Source organism: Neofelis nebulosa, chromosome 13 (genome assembly GCF_028018385.1).
Source record: "Neofelis nebulosa isolate mNeoNeb1 chromosome 13, mNeoNeb1.pri, whole genome shotgun sequence".
NCBI lineage: Eukaryota > Metazoa > Chordata > Mammalia > Carnivora > Felidae > Neofelis > Neofelis nebulosa.
The window spans coordinates 33,824,057-33,843,247 of NC_080794.1; the positions used below are offsets into that span (position 1 = coordinate 33,824,057).

The 19,191-nt window shown below is 37.2% G+C and overlaps 2 protein-coding genes across 13 annotated transcripts in view; one reads left to right on the plus strand and one right to left on the minus strand.

Moving 5' to 3' along the window:
- Window positions 1-11,206, minus strand: part of HERC4 (HECT and RLD domain containing E3 ubiquitin protein ligase 4) — a 135,181-nt gene extending 123,975 nt beyond the window's left edge. For 6 of the 12 annotated variants that reach the window (XM_058696480.1, XM_058696479.1, XM_058696481.1 and 3 more), the window contains exons 1-2: window positions 10,846-11,205; window positions 8,820-9,123 (exon numbers count right to left, since the gene is read on the minus strand). In XM_058696480.1, coding sequence (XP_058552463.1) covers window positions 8,820-9,045 — 226 coding nt within the window. In that variant the 5' untranslated portion in view covers window positions 9,046-9,123; window positions 10,846-11,205. Of the gene's footprint in view, window positions 1-4,148; window positions 4,282-4,385; window positions 4,801-8,819; window positions 9,124-10,363; window positions 10,694-10,845 lie in introns of those variants that run through there. The other 6 variants (XM_058696484.1, XM_058696482.1, XM_058696483.1 and 3 more) reach the window with 5 other exon arrangements.
- A 6,461-nt stretch (window positions 11,207-17,667) lies between these two features.
- Window positions 17,668-19,191, plus strand: part of MYPN (myopalladin) — a 118,791-nt gene continuing 117,267 nt past the window's right edge. The window contains exon 1 of the mRNA XM_058696496.1: window positions 17,668-18,038. The gene's annotated coding sequence lies outside the window, so the exon portion shown is untranslated. The remainder of the gene's footprint in view (window positions 18,039-19,191) is intronic.

The window sequence follows — 19,191 nt, forward strand, 5'->3', positions numbered from 1 at the left end:
CAGATGCTCCTAATTCTGCTTCTCTTTTAGCCTTAGACTGTTCCTGTCCCATTCCCATTTCCCTTTCACAGAAGCAACAAACAGCATCATCTCAGAGGACACATTTCTTAGGGACTCTTGCCTAAATGCCAGCACATTTACAATTTATAGTCACAATTATTTCATCAATTAGTGGAATCAAAAGCAACTTCTATGTGATTTCATCTTGTGATTTCAAAAACTTTGTTTCCAGTAAAACCTGGAAGGAAGTCATAAAGTCAGGCATAATTAATAGGTTTGTGTCAGTTAAGCAAAAATAAGTAAATTAACCAATTAATAAAATTCAAATGGTCCCTGGCAATAAAAAGTTTAATTTTACAAAGGTGTTACATCACCAGGTACTTCAGTCTCCCAAAAAGACAAAATTATTGTTCACAGACTGTTAATTACTTGATAGGCTGGAATCAGCGAGAAATATATAGTTGGAATGTTAGCCTACTTTGAAGAGGAAATAAAACATCTCATTCCTTTAGCATTGATCTTTCTCCCCACTTGTAATACTGAATTTCTCACTTATCACTGAATACGGTTACCAAATTCAAAACAAAATTCACTTCACCAAATATTTTCTCCGCTGCTGAAACAAAACAATTAACATTCCTCCCCTTCCTGGATTCCCTATTTATATTAATTACTGATTCAACCTAGGATCACACCTGGCTCTGCTCTTTACCCTTACTGTTCACTTCTATTTGGTTACCACAGCCTATCCATTCTTTCCGCTTCCCTAATTTCTCCTTGATCTAACTGCTCCCTTGCTGCTTTTTTCCTAATGTTTATTTATTTTTGAGAGAGAGAGCACTCAAGCAGAAAAGGGGCAGAGAGGGGCGCCTGGGTGGCGCAGTCGGTTAAGCGTCCGACTTCAGCCAGGTCACGATCTCGCGGTCCGTGAGTTCGAGCCCCGCGTCAGGCTCTGGGCTGATGGCTCGGAGCCTGGAGCCTGTTTCCGATTCTGTGTCTCCCTCTCTCTCTGCCCCTCCCCGGTTCATGCTCTGTCTCTCTCTGTCCCAAAAATAAATTTAAAACGTTGAAAAAAAAATTAAAAAAAAAAAAAAAAAAAAAAGAAAAGGGGCAGAGAGAGAGAAGAGGACAGAGGATCGGGAGCAGGCTCTGTGCTGACAGCAGAAAGCCCAAAACAGGGCTCAAACACAAGGAACTGTGAGATCAAGACCTGAGCTGAAGTTGGACACTTAACCCACTGAGCCACTCAAGCACCTCTCCCTTGTTGTTTTAAAGGGGCACCATTATAGCCTAACTGATTACTTTACCTCCAAATTCTCTCCCCTCCTTTATAAAAACCTGATAATTCCCATTACAAACGATCAGTGAATATACACCCAATTAAAACCCTAACTTGATTAATTCTATAACCTGACCTCAATTTTACCTTCTAACTTTCTTGCTCTCTATTCTCAGACATTTTAGTTAACTGGACTACAATTCCCTTAATAGGTCTCCCATTTGTCTATTTCCATTTCCATTTGAGCTAAGCTACCTATAAAGTCTCTTCATTCTTTCCTCCTTTAAATACTTATATCCTTCCAGGTCATATGCTATCTTCCCTATAAAAAGTCACCTACAATCCATTCCATTCCAAATGGCTACACTATTCCTCTGTACACAGTGTTCTGTTTATGCCTTTTATAACACTTAGCACATTAGATGCATTTCTACTTATTTCTGCGCTTGTTTTATCTTCCTTTCTAGATCTTTAAATAATATTCATCAGTTACATTCAAAAGCTTGTCAAATGAATACATTTTTAAAACTTTCATTAACAAATATCTTCTAAGCTTATCAATTTTGTAGGGTGAGGCACAACTAAGCTTACTTAAATTTTTAAAAATAAATTGGTTGTTTTATTCTAGATTTGCTAAAATTAAAGATGTTCTTTTTCCTAAAGAAATTAACAGAGATGCAAATAAAGACTAAACTGATATATATATTATGCATATATATTATATTATATATATATATCATATATATTATGTATCTCCGAAAAATAGGAGAACACAAATTTTGCTATATTTAAATGATGAAGTATTAAATTATCATTAACAATACCCCTAAACAATATTGTGAAACATGGGGAAATACTTATTATTCAATTGTTACTGAAAAAAATTGAGATATAAGAACATACTTCCAGTCTGCAATCACAAACATGAGTATAGCAAAAGTGTTAAATGACCATAGTATTTATCTATGCATGATGGTATTATAGTTGATTTTTACTTTCCTGTATGTTTCAAATTCTCTACCAAGAATATGAAATACTTTTATAATTAGAAAAAACTATACACTAAAAATGTGTTATTTCAGAATAGGAGGACACCTAGCAAAGGAATAAAATGTAACTAAGCTTAAATATTAATAAAGAAATAATTAGGATCTTTCAAAATAATGTGAAAAACACATTATTAAAGAACCCTAGAACATTTTCTTTAAGGTGAAGAAAAGCTAAACTAAATTTCTGCCATCCTAGAACTGAAGAAAAAAGAATAATTACATCCAAATTAAATATTATGGTTTAAAGACTGAGCCACCAATATTCAAGAAACTTCCCAAACATTGAGAGAGAATGAGCTGGAGAGGGGCAGAGGGCAGAAGGGGAGGGAGAGGGGGAGGGAGAGAGGGAGGGAGAGAGGGAGGGAGAGGGGGAGGGAGAGGGACGGGAAAGGAGGGGGAGGGGCAGAGGGAGAGAGAGAGAGAACGAATATGAATCTTAAGCAGGCTCCATGCATAGCGTGGAACCGATAAGGGGCTTGAATTCACGCCCATGAGATCACGGACCTGAGCTGAAATTGAGAGTCAGACACTTAACCAACTGAGTCACCCAGGTGCCCCGAAAATTCCCTTTTTAATAACAATAACTCCAATTGAATACATTTATATACAGCATAGGTTTTTCTTCCATGTAAAGTAACTATCACAATTCATTAAGATGATTATGTATCTTAATAAATAATTATTGTCTTAATTCCATCAGCATGAAAAGAACCCACAGAAGCTAAAAGGAGATAAATCTTGGGCTCTTCAATATGGTTTCTTCACTAACATTTCCCACTTTTCTACTAACACAATCCTACCACAAAAAAGCCCTTAACAACATATGAATACATGTTCCTCATTAGATTTTCTTTAATAGTTACCTGATTAAAGATTATTCTTTAATTTGGGTATGATACATACCCAGGTACTTGATACGCTTTCTAGCCTAGGAAGACACTTATAAGTATCTATGAAGTGAGATTTATTTCTTCAAAGCAATTATAAATATACATATGTATCTGTGAGAAATGAGCTTTAATTTTTATGACACTGGGAACACAGAACCCTAAGAATACTTACTAAAGAGATGATGGAAACTAGACCACTTAAGCTTTCACCTGCTACAAGGATTCCTGCCCAAACCACGAAACTGAAATCTACAATACTCCTGTTTTTTCAAGGAAAGTAAATGGTTCACTCCCAATCAAGTAAAAACACCAGCATACCAAAAACAAAGAAAAAAAAAAATCATTTCTAAATCCTTTAAAGACGCCTCTATTTGTTAGACTGCTCAGATTAGGCATCTACTTCTATTATTGCTTTCTCCAGGGTTAAAGGTTTTATAAAGCATTCACCAAACCAATGCATCCTACTTAGAGATACATGGCAAACTTAATACAATATATAACTAATCCAAGTTCCAATGTTGACACCAAATCAATCCCACCTGGCAGTTACTATGGATCTTGGATAGCATAGCATTAGACAACAAAGGGATATAGAATGAGATATATAAAAGAAGAAAGAGAAAAGACTGGGTTACCACAGTAGTTTGTTCAAATATTATTATTCATACCACACAAGGTTATAATGAAGTACCAAAGTGGTATCACAATGCAAGCATCTTGGTAAAATAATGATTTATTTCAAAAGGCCATCAAATAAAATGGCAAAGAAACAAATTAGTATTTGATCTGCCTCAAATAGAAGATATTATTGTAAATAATTCTAAACATAAGAACAATTTAGTGAATAAGGTAGGAGACTGGTAGACTTAATTTTTCAGATTCAATTTATAGATGTTCACCAGTCACCTGCTGTTTTGACAAGTTACTTACCAACTTGTGCTGCCATTTCTCCGTAAATTTATCCCCTAAGATGAGGATAATTCTTGCAAATTGTGTCACAAGCATTTTGAAAGGAACCATGAGTTATTGTGTAATGCTCTTGATATTCCTCAGATGTAGGGTCCTACACAAAGTAAAGTATTATTATACATCTCTCTAACAGTAGTCATCTGTTTGCATTATGATTTTTTTTTCCCTACCCTTGACACTGTGTTCTTGGGCACTAACCTTCCTCAAAGTAAAGTGTCCAAAGCAAGCCTCCATTCCTGACCCAAGTAATTACTTTTTTTCAAGTCTTCAAATCATCCACATCTTTCTCATCCTTAGAAGGTATCATGAAAAGTAGGAGTTATAAAACATAATAAGCTTCTCTGGTATTATATGCTTTGTTCAATAATATGTGGGATAATTTGGTATTTATAATCTGCTCTTAAGTGAATAATTTTATTTCACATATTTATACATTTTCGTATGTTACTTTTAAAATTTCAACTATATTTTAAGTAGTTCACTTATAGATTTATGTTTTATGAACAGAAAGAGCAAGTCAGAAAAATGAAGAAGCAAAAGGGCAAGCAAGTAATTACTGCTATGTGACCAAAATGCTTTCACTGGACTGACTCAACAGCAGAAATCACCATTTTGAGATACAATAAACAGAATCAATGCTCATGATTTTTACATCTTCTGTAGAAGAGTTGAGCATAGGCTACAACATATTTTATCATACTATTCAAAACTTTATCTGTTGCTGACTTTGCTAATCAAGTTAGTCTTCAGTTCAGAAAAAAATACATATATGTGAATTTTTAGTTTGTGTTGGCACAATATTGTATCTTGAAAACAGAACTCTCAACCTTCTTATACAGTGCCTAAAATGGCTTATTTCTGAATTTATATATGGGAAGGGAGGAGATAATAAAACATGGTATCTTCATTGTACAACCTATAAAAGAGAAAATTTTTAAGGTTTTTTTTTTTTTGTTTTTTTGTTTTTTTTTTAACTCTCAGAATTACATTAAAATACTGATGGAAACTAGTTTCCTCCCAGGTTAATATTCTTTTATCTTCTAAATACGGCAGGGAAAACCTTTGTGGGATAAAGGTAAAACCACATGATTTAGCATGGTCCCTTAACATTTGCTAGCCTACTACTCGTTAGTCTCTTAATCTCACTTTACTTTAGTTACTTTATTTTACAAATGAGGACCATAACACCTGCCCTAGATACCATACAAGATCATTATGAGGATTAAATGAGATAATCTAACTAAAAGAACTCTGTAAACCACGAAAAGCTACCAAAACAGTAATTTTTTAAAAAAACTATATCACATTATTTACAAATTTATGATCGTAATATATAGTACTGTTTCTAACATGAAACAAATGAAAATAGATGTGCAAAACATTAGGACCATGGTTACCAAATAATACCTATGATTGAATATACAGTGAATAAATGATCTTGTTAGGAAAAGTACACTTCCTATACTTTATCTTAAAATCTTCAGAAGTGAATTTGGAAGGAAATATAAATAAAACTATTTAGATGGACTGGTCTAGCCTTTTAAAGATCAAATATATTTACCTGTTACCTATGAATTAAGAGCAAATAGCTAAAAAAAAAAGGTTTTAAAAAATTCTTATGAAGGAAAAATACACACATGAAAGTGAAATAGATGTTCACTTCTCTGGAAATAATCAGAGCTAGTAGTGATACCAAGGGATATACATATACAAGAGGACGGAAATGAACATGGACACAATCTATACTCTTGGTATAATAAAGGATATCAGTGAACCCTTCAGATGTGGTTCCTAAAATTTTCAGAATGGAAACCTCTCCCAACAGGCCACAGGTCAAATCTATTTACTACACTATAAGGCTGAGTCCTCGGTAGGTTATGATAACTCTCAAGAATAGCTTATCCTTAATGAAGCCACCTGTTTCTCTTTCACATATATTACAGAATATTTAGTATGCTTATTTATAAGCCAGTCTCTACAAGCAAACAATTCCTAGCTCCCTCCTTTCTGTTTGCTTTCTTTCTGTCAGTTTAAAGCTCTGACAAAGTGAATTTTGTTTATTATGTGGTTCCAGAAATTCAATCAGACTCACTCAATTACCAAAAACTTTAAAACCAATTAAATAAGAACTCCTTACCTTTTAATTCAGTCCTCAAACTCACAAATTAAAAAAAAAAAAAAAAGTTGGGCAAGGAGTACATTCAAAGCCATTAAAGAATTATTCCCAAGGGAAATAATTTTAGTTAAAAAACATTAATAGTTTCCACTCAAACACCATAAATCAAAACTAAGCTTAAAAGAAAAGTCCCTATCAGAGTAACTACCTCCTTTTGAACTTTTACTTTCTCCTACCTCTGTAACCCAGATATATATCAATGAATCACTGAATCTGGACACTTCTAGTAAAAAGTTTTTCTCAAGATAAGGATCCTCTCCTCTAAAACTAAACTACTTCAGCTCCAGATTTATTTTCTGCCTAGTTATGTGATCAATGGTTGAATTAAAATTAAGACTTCATTTTCTCCCAGAAATATTTAATTTATCCCACAATGACATTTCCCATCAATTAAATTTCCTAGTTTCAAGGTATATATCATATCATGTCAACTTTCAATTCTCTCCAGCTATTTCATTTTATGTATGCCTTAATTCCCAGCCCAGCCTCTAAATTTTTCAAAGACAAAGTTCATGCCTTTCATTTTTATATTCCATGAATGTACCCTGGACAATGAGGCAATCGTAAATAGGTAATGTAAAGTAGGTTAAACCCACCCTCCCAATTTTATATTACCAAATAATGCTTTCAAGATGAATCAATACAGTGATATAAATGTCACAATGTAATCATCACAATGTCAACATGACCACAAAAAAACCTCTTCTGGCTAGTTAAGTTTCCCAGAATCTTACCTACAGAGTTAAAAGCTGTTAAAGACACAGACTACTACTGCAAAGGGTCTACCCTTGCCCTGGACACAAAGCAGATGCTTAATAACATTTAAAAACTTTAAACTTTAATAAACTTCAGTAACTATATTGGCAATTTCTATGTGCTGGCTTTGCACTTTTTATCTGCCCTACAACCTCTCAGAAATTACTAAAGCAATACAGAAATATATTCAATTATTTCTGTGGAGCATGTTAAGTATAAGAAAAGCAACAGCCCCAAAACCATGAAAATCTCAACTTGAGGCAGCATTCCAAGCTAAACAAAAAAGGTAAAGAATACATCTGCCTCTGAAGCAGTGATAACAAGTACATAACAATAAATTACCATTCATGTCTACACATGACAACCTCAAAACCTAAGACATGAAATTCTGATAAGATTCCAGAAAATATTCTTAGTGAGGCGGAATACAAGACAGCTGCCACTTTACCTTTAGAGTTCTGCAATAATTAAACCTACTGTGTTAAGGATTACTACCATTCATCCAAAAGACTTAAATTACAAATTAAGCCACAAAGAAAAAGATTAAGACCCTACCAACAAAGAAAGGATGAAAACTATACAGTATTTACAAGTTAGAAAGGTGAGGTTTGGCATGGTGGTGAGATGACATGAAAGATGAATAACATGCCTTAATATTTAATATCTTACTATTTTATACCTACATTAACCTCTCAAAAGTAGACTAACAATAGCAATCACTTAAATAATGAAGTGGTAAAGAAGAATAATTGCCATAGAAAATGCTTAAGTGCCATTATTGTTGAAGTTAAAGAAGAATCTGTAAATCAGTACTGCTATGGTCTATCTTATCTGAATTTACCATCTTAAGAATTAACTTTTAGTAATCATAATGGAGTCTTCTTCAATTTCTTTCATAAGCTTTCCATAGTTTTCAGTGTAGAGACTGATCAAAATTGAGAGCAAAATTCACACAACAATAATTCCAAGTGTGGTAATACCTTATTTTAAAATACGTACATATATTTAGGAAAAGAAAATGTGAAATGTGACCACATTCCTCAAAATTCTCATTACACTAAAAATTATTTTACATTTGGCTTATATGACTCCTACAAAATCAGGACATATTATAGTCACAAAACTTTTAATAGCTGATGCTACTACCTCAAAGTAGGAGATTAGAGGAATAAAACATATTTCAAACTAAGCCAAATAAAATTATGTATTTAAAATACTAGAGTAGGGACAACAATAGAAAAACTAGGATGTATGTCAGGCAAGCTTCCATCTTATTTATTTTTCTCTGATGTATAGAAAACAACACAGTAAATTATGCAATTGAAATCTGCCAAGGTGGCTGAATAGTACTTATTAAACAGGACCTACATTCTATATATGCTCTATACCTATATATTCTATACTAAAGAAAAAGTGTACCCACACTGCATGCTGGTTTTCTCAACTATTTTATATCACCATAATTAGTTCTGAAACCAAAGCTTCATACAATAAGGGTTCACAACAATAATAGTTTAAAAAAACAGAAACCACAAAATAATTAAGTACTTAAAAGCATGCAAATGTAAAGGATATATTTAACTCCTAATTTGCTTTTAAAGCTTGATAAAAATTATGGGTTTAGGACTAGAGAAATTATTTGACATTTCAAGCTTACAAGATACAATTATTAGAAATAAACAAAAAATTTTTCAACTTACCTGGTTTCTTTCTGGATTTTTCATGACCTAGCTGTCCTAGATCATTACATCCACACGTGTACACTGTTCCATCATCCAGAACAAATACAGTATGTCTGAGTCCACATCCCACATCTCGGACCTTTTTATTTATAAAAAAGTCACTTTTTCTGGGCTCTAGTACAATTTCTTCATCAATTCCACCTAACCCTAGCTGTCCAAAAGATGCATTTCCCCAGCACAACATGTTTGTAATTCTTTTGGTCTTCCAGTTTCAATACAAAATTTCCTCTGAAACACTGGAAAGTTGGAGGTATCCCTATGTCTGAGGAAATACAAAAAAAGTTAATATGACTTCAAAGGAAACATGTTTAATTGCTCTTTAAAGTGCTAGGCTACAATAATCACTATATAGTAAACATGGAATCTATTTTATAATATGCTACATTAAGGATTATCCAGTTTCAAAAACCAATCAGTTGTATTTTTAAAAGTATGTCATACATTAACATTTGCAGAAAATGGTTTACTCTCCATGATTCTTTGCAAAATTTAAAACATGTGGACTAGTTTTGACTTTTTGCTACCTTGTGATAGACTAACAAAAATATTAAGTACCTTAATGAAATTCATTTTAGCTTCACTTTAAATAATTTTATCCTGAGCAAGAAATAAAACCGGCAAAATCAAGTATATATACAATGAAAAATTTTGCCAGTTACACAAACATAAAACCTTTCAATCTCCCTCAAAAAACCTTTTAATACCTACCTCTACATCAACAGACAACTTTAGTTCTTACTTGTAATCAAAATAAAACCAATTATGTAAACCTTAAATCCCCCAGAATTTAAATGATCTAATTACTGAAATAATAGGCCTTCCAGAAAAGTATGGTTCTCTCCCGTCAAACCTCAATCTTAAGACAATCGCCTGTGACCTCATCACTTAAATTTAAAACTAAATCCACGCACATAACCACATACAAAAGAAAATATGCAGTTTAAGTATAAAGATGGTCTCCCAAATTCAACATTTTCTATTATAAGTGGTAATCCTGATTGAAAAACATTTCCCCGGGGAAATCTGTATCTATCTATATACCTCTGAGACAAGTATTTGAAAATGGGGGGGAAAACTGCAAATAACCCTAGCACTGAAGATTTTTCAAGAACAGAAATGGGGGCTGGGACATTGATAGTCTGGTGGCGAAATCTGTAGAACTTTCCAGTACACTGGAAAAGACACGGATATCAAAGAGCCCACTTCATCTAAACCCACACAGATTTTTAAACACATCGCGTTACTAAATCACACAATTACAGGAAGTCAGCCTATTCCCGTTGTTGTCACCCACATTCCTTACACAGAACCTGAGAAGTTTCAAAACCCAACTTTCCTACGTTCGGGCTAGCAATTGCCAAAGCTGTCCATTCCATGACCTATCCATTCAGAGAAGTTTGATTTCATTCTTTTGGGACATCGGAACTCGATGGTTCCCGAGAGTTCTGCATTGTCTAACCGTATTTTTTTTTTTTTTTTAAGAATAGAGGACAGAAAAATACCTCCAAATTCAGCGCACAAGGTTTAGCCATCCTTTTCTTTAAAAAAGGCAGAAGGAATGGAAAAGGCGTCCTCTCGCCAGCAACAGGTAGGGAAATGAGAAGCACTTTACTCCCATCATTCCCTGAACAGGCACTCAGCCTCAGCTCATGGGAACCAGGAGAGCGAAATCGACTGCACACACCCAACCCCGCGGGCCGACCATTCAACTACGGCAATCTCCCGCTCGCAGCAGCCGCAGAGGCCAGCCGACGAGGCTCCGCACTTGGGCGGCCCTCAGTCCGAGGGAGGCCCTAGCCCAGGGAGGTGCGACATTCCAGCCCCGCGGCCAGAGAGCACCGACACAGTCCTCGTCCCCCGCCCCCCACCCTAAGGAAGCGCTGAGAAAGCAGCCAGCGCCAGGCCGGCCTGTATCCGCCCAGCCCAGCCAGCCCCCTCCCTAACGCCGTCACACGCCCCCGAATCCACTGGGGCAACGACTCACCCAGCCCCTCAAGGCAGGGGAAGCCCAGGGCGACGGGGGGCGGCGCCACCCCAGAAAGCGAGGCAATCGCGGCAGCTAAGGCAGGTCTCCAGCTCCTGGACCCTCCTCCTTCAGCCAGCGGCTGCGAACACCAGAGCTCCTCCGGCGTCGGTACTGTCCGCTGCTCTCTTCCCCAGCTCCTGTGAAACTTTACCGGGTACCTCAGAGAAAAGCAGCAGCCACCGCTGTCCAGTTCAGAGACAGCCGTCAGCGACCCGGATGGAGCGGGCGGGGAAGGACAGGAGGCAAGCGGGGCGGAGAGCGCGAGGGGTGGGGAGAGTTGGGGAAGAGACTGGGGAGGAGAAGGGAGAGGGGGAAGGTAGCTCGCGGGGAGGGGGGAAGGGAGGGGCAGGCCGGAAGTGAGCCATGGAGCACGCGCGCAAGCCCTCACACTTCCCGGCCCGCGCGCCTGCGCTGGAATCCTCCCAGGGCACCTCGACCCTGGCGCTTGCGCAGTGTGCTGTTTTGCGTTGCTTTAAGAGGAAAATGCAAAATACAGAAGTTGGGAGTTTGCGAAGGCAAGTTGGGGTGATTGGAGTGTCTTGTAAGAACGCTTCTGCGCTCAGGAGGGCCTTTTAGTGAAGAAAATCTTTTCCTTTGTTGGTTTGGTTGTCTTTCTGCTCCTAGGTTCCAGTCTATTATTTCATTCTACCTTTTTTCCAAGGAGAATTTAAACTAATCGATAAACATCACCTATACGAATATAAAGGCGGGTGAAGCCTTTTATTTTACCCTTACCCTCAACCGGAGCTAATCTGAGGATGCCAGGTATGTTCGCAGCTATGACTGAACCTACTGGCATTAAATATCAGCAACACCAGTTCGGTCTCCTAGGGAAGTGATGGCTGCACTTTTCTGCGCTCTCCCTGAAAGATAAACTTACAGAGAAGGGCTTCCATTCAGAGAAAATTCAGCAGTGCATGTGACCAGAGTCCCTCCTTCATACAAACGAAGTCTGGCTTTCCTAGGGCAGTCTTCATAACAACCTCTTAAAAAGGAGGAAAACTTGAAACAAGGCACTCTTGAAATTTTGTTGGACTTTGCTAGACCTGTGAGTTTGGCGTGAATGTTGAGAACTCAGGAAGAATTCCACAATAAGCCACATTTCTTTATGTCATTGAAATATCTATTTTAGATTAGGAAATGCCTGTGCTAGAATATGTATGTGCGTTATTTTCTTAGGGCTGCCACAATAAAATATCAATTGGATGGCTTAAAACAACAAATTTATTGTCTCACAGTTACAGAGCCCAGAAGTTAGAAATTAGTGTGGCAGCAGGATTAGTTCTCCCTTGATGTCTCAAAGGAGAATGTTTTCCATACATTTTTAGTTTCTGGGGGTTGCTGACAATCCTTGGTATTTCTTGGTTTATAGATACATCACTCTAATGTCCGTCTCCATCTCTGCCAACACCATGGTGTTCTTCCTGGTGTGTCTGTGTCCAAATTTCCCTCTTATAAGGACACCGTTCATTGGGTTAAGGCCCACCCTGATCGATTATGACCTATTTTTAACTGGATTACATCTGCAAAGACCCTCTTTCCAGATAAGGTCACATTTTCAGATACTGGAATTTAGGATTTAACCATATCTCTTTAGGGGATCCAGTTCAACCCAACATAGTATGTTATAGAAACAAGTATAAAAATGACAAGATACTCAAACATAATTTCAATATTGGGAGAGGTGGGATACTAACAAAACATACTCTATTCTTATTTTATTATTCTCCTTTGCCCTTTTAGGACTTTTGTTGTCTTTTAACCTTAAGGACTTGATGTCTCAGTATATCATTAAAGGGGAAGTTATGGGATCTGGGATCTTTAAGATATGTACTTGACACTGCAACAAATAAACAGTAAAATTTGAGTGGCGTAGCATAATTGAAGTATATTTTATCTTTTAACAGTCCAAATGAGTGTTCCTAATGACTGATGAAACTGATTTTCCTGGAACAGTGAGAGATGGAGGCACAGAGAGCCTCTTAAAACGCTTGTCGGTGGGGCGCCTGGGTGGCTCAGTCGGTTAAGCGGCCGACTTCAGCTCAGGTCATGATCTCGCGGTCCGTGAGTTCGAGCCCCGCGTCGGGCTCTGTGCTGACAGCTCAGAGCCTGGAGCCTGTTTCCGATTCTGTGTCTCCCTCTCTCTCTGCCCCTCCCCCGCTCATGCTCTGTCTCTCTCTGTCCCAAAAATAAATTTTAAAAAACGTTGAAAAAAATGTAAAAAAAAATAAAATAAAAACTGAGAACAAACTGAGGGTTGATGGGGGGGTGGGAGAGAGGGGAGGGTGGGGGATGGGTATTGAGGAGGGCACCTTTTGGGATGAGCACTGGGTGTTGTATGGAAACCAATTTGACAATAAATTTCATATATTGGAAAAAAAAAAAAAAGATTCAGTCTCTCTTTCTCTCTGCCCCTCCCCCACTCACTCTGTCTCTGTCTCTCTCAAAAATAAATAAACATTTTTAAAAAATTTTTAAATAGATAACCAGTTGTGTACAATCTAATATACAGCTTACCTTGAACAACACAGGTTTGAACTGCATGGGTCCACTTATATGAATTTTTTATAGTAAAATGCCATAAATGTATTTTCTTTATGACTTTTTAAATAGCATTTTCTTTTTTCTAGCTTACCTTTTGGTAAGAATACAATATATAATACCTATAACATACAAAATATATGTTAATCAGCTGTTAATATTATTGGTAAGGCTTCAGGTCAATAGCAGACTGTTAGTAATGAAGTTTCAGGGGAGTCAAAGTTATACACAGATTTTCAACTCTGCTGATGATCAGCATGCCTAACCCCTGCATTGTTCAAAGGTCAGCTATATTAAATAGATAGATATATAACTTCTGTCTTCTCCACTATAATGAAAACTACAAAGGCAGGGGTTTTGTCTGTTTTACTCAGTGCTGTATTCCAAATATCTTGAACAGTTCCTGGCCTATAGCATATACTCAAAAAAATGTATTGAATTAATTAATTAATGGTGCTGGCAGCATTGTAAATTATCACAGCCTTTTTATAAATAAATTTGGCGATGTTTCACGAGCCAGTAAATTTTGGGGTGCCTGGGTGGCTCAGTCAGTTAAGCATCCAACTTCAGCTCAGGTCATGCTCTCATGGTTCATGGGTTCCAGCCCTGCATCGGGCTCTGTGCTGACAGCTTAGAGCCCAGAGTTTGCTTCCGATTCTGTATCTCCCTCTCTCTCTGCCTCTCCCTCGTTCACACTCTGTCTCTCTCTCTAAAATAAATAAATATTTAAAAAAATTTTAATAAAATTTTAAAAAAAAAGAGCCAATAAATTTCACTCAACAAAAGTTAACAATATTTGTTATGAGACATTGCACTATTTACCTGAATTATTTCACTCCTGGACTCTGGCCTAAGGACATACAAGATGCATTCAACAAATCTTTATTTAGCACCTACTAAATTCTAATAGGAGAAATAGATAAAAACAAAGAGGCAGCAAATAGAATTATGAACAAAGATTTTTAGTGTAATGTGATTTCTAATAGCAGAAATTAAAAACAACCTAAGTTCCAAAATTGGAGGAATGGAATGTGTGGCAAGATTAATCTTTTTATTGTTAACATTGGAAGAATTTGTCACCAATAACCACCAAGTCATAGATTGATTCTGCCTTGAGTGGACAACTGGAAAAGCCTCCTCCAGTCATTTTACCCCCTCCTGCATTCCAAGTTTAGAGTCTTCAATCAAGTAGTTGTCTGCCCACGTTTACTTGAGTCCCTCGGTGAATCCCTTCATCTGGAGAGTTCTGCCCTTTCATCCCTTGTCTTATGGGCTCAATAGTTATCTTTTCTCCTTGGTCTTTGATCTAGCATTATGGCTCCAGCCTGAAATGTAAACAAGGCAGCCAAATCTTCTGTACAATTCTTGAACAGATCTTTACTGAATACCTACTCTGTGCTGCCTTCCCACTTCTAGTTATATATATAGTTATATACTATATATATATATACTATATATACTATATATATATGTACTATAACTATATATATACTATACATATGTATATAACTATGTATATATATGTATATACGCATATGTATATATATTATATATACACACACACACATACATACAATTAGGGACACCTGGGTAACTCAGTCGGTTAAGCATCCTACTTCGGCTCAGGTCATGATCTCACAGTTCATGAGTTCGAGCCCTGCATCGGGCTTTCTGCTGTCAGCACAAAGCCCACTTAAGGTTCTCTGGGTCCCGTTCTCTCTGCCTCTTCCCTGTTCTCTCTCTCTCTCTCTCTTTCAAAAATAAAATAAACATTAAAAAAAAATCTTAACAACAAAAAAACAATTAGGTCAGGGTACCTGCTTGGCCCAGTTAGTTAAGCATCCAATTCTTGATTTTGGCTCAGGTCACGATCCCAAGATCATGAGATTGAGCCCCACATCCAGCTCCACACTGGGTGTGGAGTGTGCTTAAGATTCTCACTCTTTCTCTCTCTCCCCCCTCCTTCCCTCACTCCCTCTTCCTCTCCCTCTGCCCCTACCCCCCATCTCTCAAAACAAACAAAAAAGTTAGGCACCAAATAAAAGTATTTCAAACTGTAATAAATACTAAGGAAAGAAACAAGAAGTAGAAATGGAGAATAGAGTAAGCCATTGAAATAGAATAGACAATGAAGGTCTCAGTGGAGGAGTTGCTATTAAAACTGAAAACAGGAGGCTCCTGGGTGGCTCAGTAGATAAAGTGTCTGACTTCATCTCAGGTCATGATCTCACAGTTCGTGAGTTCAAGTTCCGTGTCGGGCTCTGTGCTGACAGCTCAGAACCTGGAGCCTGCTTCAGATTCTGTCTCCATCTCTCTGCCCTTCCCCTGCTTGTGCTCTCTCTCTCTCTCTCTCAAATATAAAATAAAACATTTAAAAAAAATTTTTTTAACTGAAAACGAGTGCCTGGATGGCTCAGTTCGTTAAGTGTCTGACTCTTGGTTTTGGCTCAGGTCATGATCTCATGGTTCGTGAGATCAAGCCCTAAGTGGGGCTCCACACTGACAAAACACTCAGCACAGAGCCTGCTTGAGATTCTCTCTCTCTCTTTCTCTCTCTCTCTCTCTCTCTCTCTCTCTCCCCCCCCCTCTCTCTCTCTCTCTTTCAAAAATAAATTTAAATAAATAAGTAAATGTGAAAACAGAGAAGGATCAAGCCTTGTGAAGAGAGGAGCAAAGTGGAGCCCTTGAGGCAGGAAAGAACTTGGCATTTTCCAGAAATTGAATGAAAATTAGTGTAGATGGAGCTCAGGAACCCAGCTAGGTGTTTGGTGATAAGCAGTCAGAGGCTAGATCAAGTAGGTCATATTAAGGAGTTTTAGTGCAATTACTGCACTAAGGGTTTAAGGCAGGAGAGGGGGCATCAATTATAAGTGTTAAAAAGATTCCTTTGCTGCTGGACTGAACAGGATTGCTGAAGTAGAGGAGGGTACAATGGAGGAAGTTATTTAGGAGGCTTTTGCAATAATCCAAATGAGAGATAATAGTGGTGGGGACTAAGGTAGTTGTGATGGAGATAAAGTGAAGAAGACAGTTTCAAAACATACTTTGGAGATAGGACTAACAGGGTTGTGATGGATGGTTTGTAGGGGATCACAGAATGGGAGGAATGGTGGGCTGCTCACTGGTAGTTTTCTGACTTGAGGACATTTACAAATGAGAACGACCGGTGAGCGAAGAGGGAAGACACGCTTTAACTAGGAGAAATTAAGTGTTCTGACCTTAAGTTTGAAAAACCAAGAGTGTGTTTCTGTATTCATTTGGTAGGGTTGCCGTAACAAAATATCACAGACTGGTGGCATAAACAACAGAAAATTATTTTCTCTAAATTCTGGAGGCTAGAAGTTAGACATCAAGGTGTTGGCAGGTTTGGTTACTTCTGAAAGGCCTGTTTCCTTGGATTGCAGGTTGCCCCCTTCTCCCTGGGTGATCACATGGCCATTCCTTGGTCCATGTGTTCTCTGTGTCTTAGTCTCCTTATAAAGACACTGGTCATATTGGGTTGGGGCTCACCCACTTAACCTCAGTTTACTTTAATTACTTCTTTAAGCCGTATCTCCAAATATAGTCATATTCTGAGGTACTGGGGGTTAGGACTTCATATGAATTTGGGGGAACATAATTCATCCCATAACAGTTTTTTTTTCTTTTGAATTGCATTGTAAAAAGTCCTTCTGTTGGGGCACCTGGCTGTCTCAGTTGGTTAAGCACCCAACTCTTGATCTCAGCTCAGGTCATGATCTCACAGTTCGTGGAATCGAGCCCCACATTAGGCTCTGCCCTGACAAAGTGGAGCCTACTTGGGATTCTCTTTCTCCTCCTCTCTCTGCCCCTCCTCTCCTCAAAATAAATAAATAAACTTAAAAAAAAAAAAAAGTCCTTCTGTTATCCTAGGTGTTTATTGGCCTAGCCCAAAGTGAGTGAGATAGAAAAACTCTCTTCTGCCACATAAATGAGAAATCACAGAAGAAAATTCGGCCTTCCTTTTTAATACATGCAAGCAAAACAATTTAATTGATAATATTATATGTAATGATATATGCCATTTAATCTATAACATAAAGAATAATTTTGAATATTTATTATAGAATCTTTCTCAACTGTCCTCACAATTATGCTAACATCCTTTCCTTCTCCAAATGTACATTCTGGCTTGAATTTCTTTTTTTTTTTCAATGTTTATTTATTTTTCAGAGAGACAGAGCATGAGTGGGGGAAGGGCAGAGAGAGAGGGAGACACAGAATCTGAAGCAGTCTCCAGGCTCTGAGCTGTCAGCACAGAGCCCGACGCGGGGCTCAAACTCATGAACTGTGAGGTCATGACTCAAGCCGAAATCGGATGCTTAGCTGACTGAGCCACTGAGGCATCCCATTCTTTAATTTCTTTCACAGTGTTGCAGTGTCAAATGATAGTAATGTTCCTATTATGAATATCTGAAACATTTTTAAATGCTTTCTTTTTGTAACTCCCTATAATTTCTTTGTGTTTGCTTCCCATCCCCCATTTACAGGAATTCAGCTGACATTCAAATAGGCATAAGCCTGAAAAAATCACATGTAATGTGGTCCTTGACCAGTATGTGGGGATGTGTCCATGCCTTTGAAATTACAGTGTAAGTGCTCCAGTTACCACACTTTCTAAACAGAGAAAGTGCTCAAAACACCCTGGGGTTTTATTTTGTGTGTCTGTGACAGCAAAGAATAAAAACTGTTAAACAAAATCTTAACTGTGTGATAAACTATATGCTTTAAAATTAATTTTATCCCACAGCAATCATGAGATGAGGATTCTCTCAGTCCAATTAATAATGAACACTACCAAAGCAATATAATATGAAGTATGAGATCTATACTTATATGAATTTTTTAAGTCTGTGTTTTCTTTAAAAAAAAAAAAAAAACTATTGGGGCACCTGTGTGTCTCCTTCAGTTAGGTGTCTGACTTTGGCTCAGGTCATGATCACAGTTCATGGGTTTCAGCCCCATGCCAGGCTCTCTACTGACAGCTCAGAGCCTAGAGCCTACTTCCAATTCTATGTCTCCCTGTCTCTTTGCCCTCCCCTGCTTGTACTCTGTCTCTCAAAAAAAAAAAAAAGAAAAAAAAAGTAGCAATAAAGAGAAGAATCTCAACTCAGCTTAACAGTCAAACTTTTGGGTAGCAAATAGAATTATTTTGTTGCTACTGATTTCAGAGACTGTTATAAAGATATTGGAGGCTGGAAAATTCTAGTTTAGCTGTTAGAAATATGAAATCTTGGAAATTTGCTTTATTTTGTTCCTTGTCCTAGGTCCCACACCACCTAAATCATTAATATAACCATCAAGTCAAAGGGCAAGATTATATATATATATATACACACGTATGGATACATACATATATACATAACTATGCATATATATTTTTTATAAGTATATATTTTTAAGTGACATGTCTTACTGCCCTCAAACAGGATCAGAGCTAAAATTAATTATACCTACAGGTCTTTGTCAAATTAACAGTACTACTTCTTTGAACAGAAATTAGCTACCGCATCATTATCTTCATCTATTGAATCTTTTATTAATAACTTTCAAAGTAATGGTATAAAAGAAACAGCCTTGCTATGTATCTTAATCGATTTTCACTTTTTATAAGGGGAACTGATAACATATTTCAGATTCTTAATTAAGCATTAGAAATCTTCTGAAGGCAGCACAGAGGACTGCAAAATTAAGGAGATGGAAAAAGCTTTTTAAACTCCCTCTCAAAAAAACAAAGATAGATGA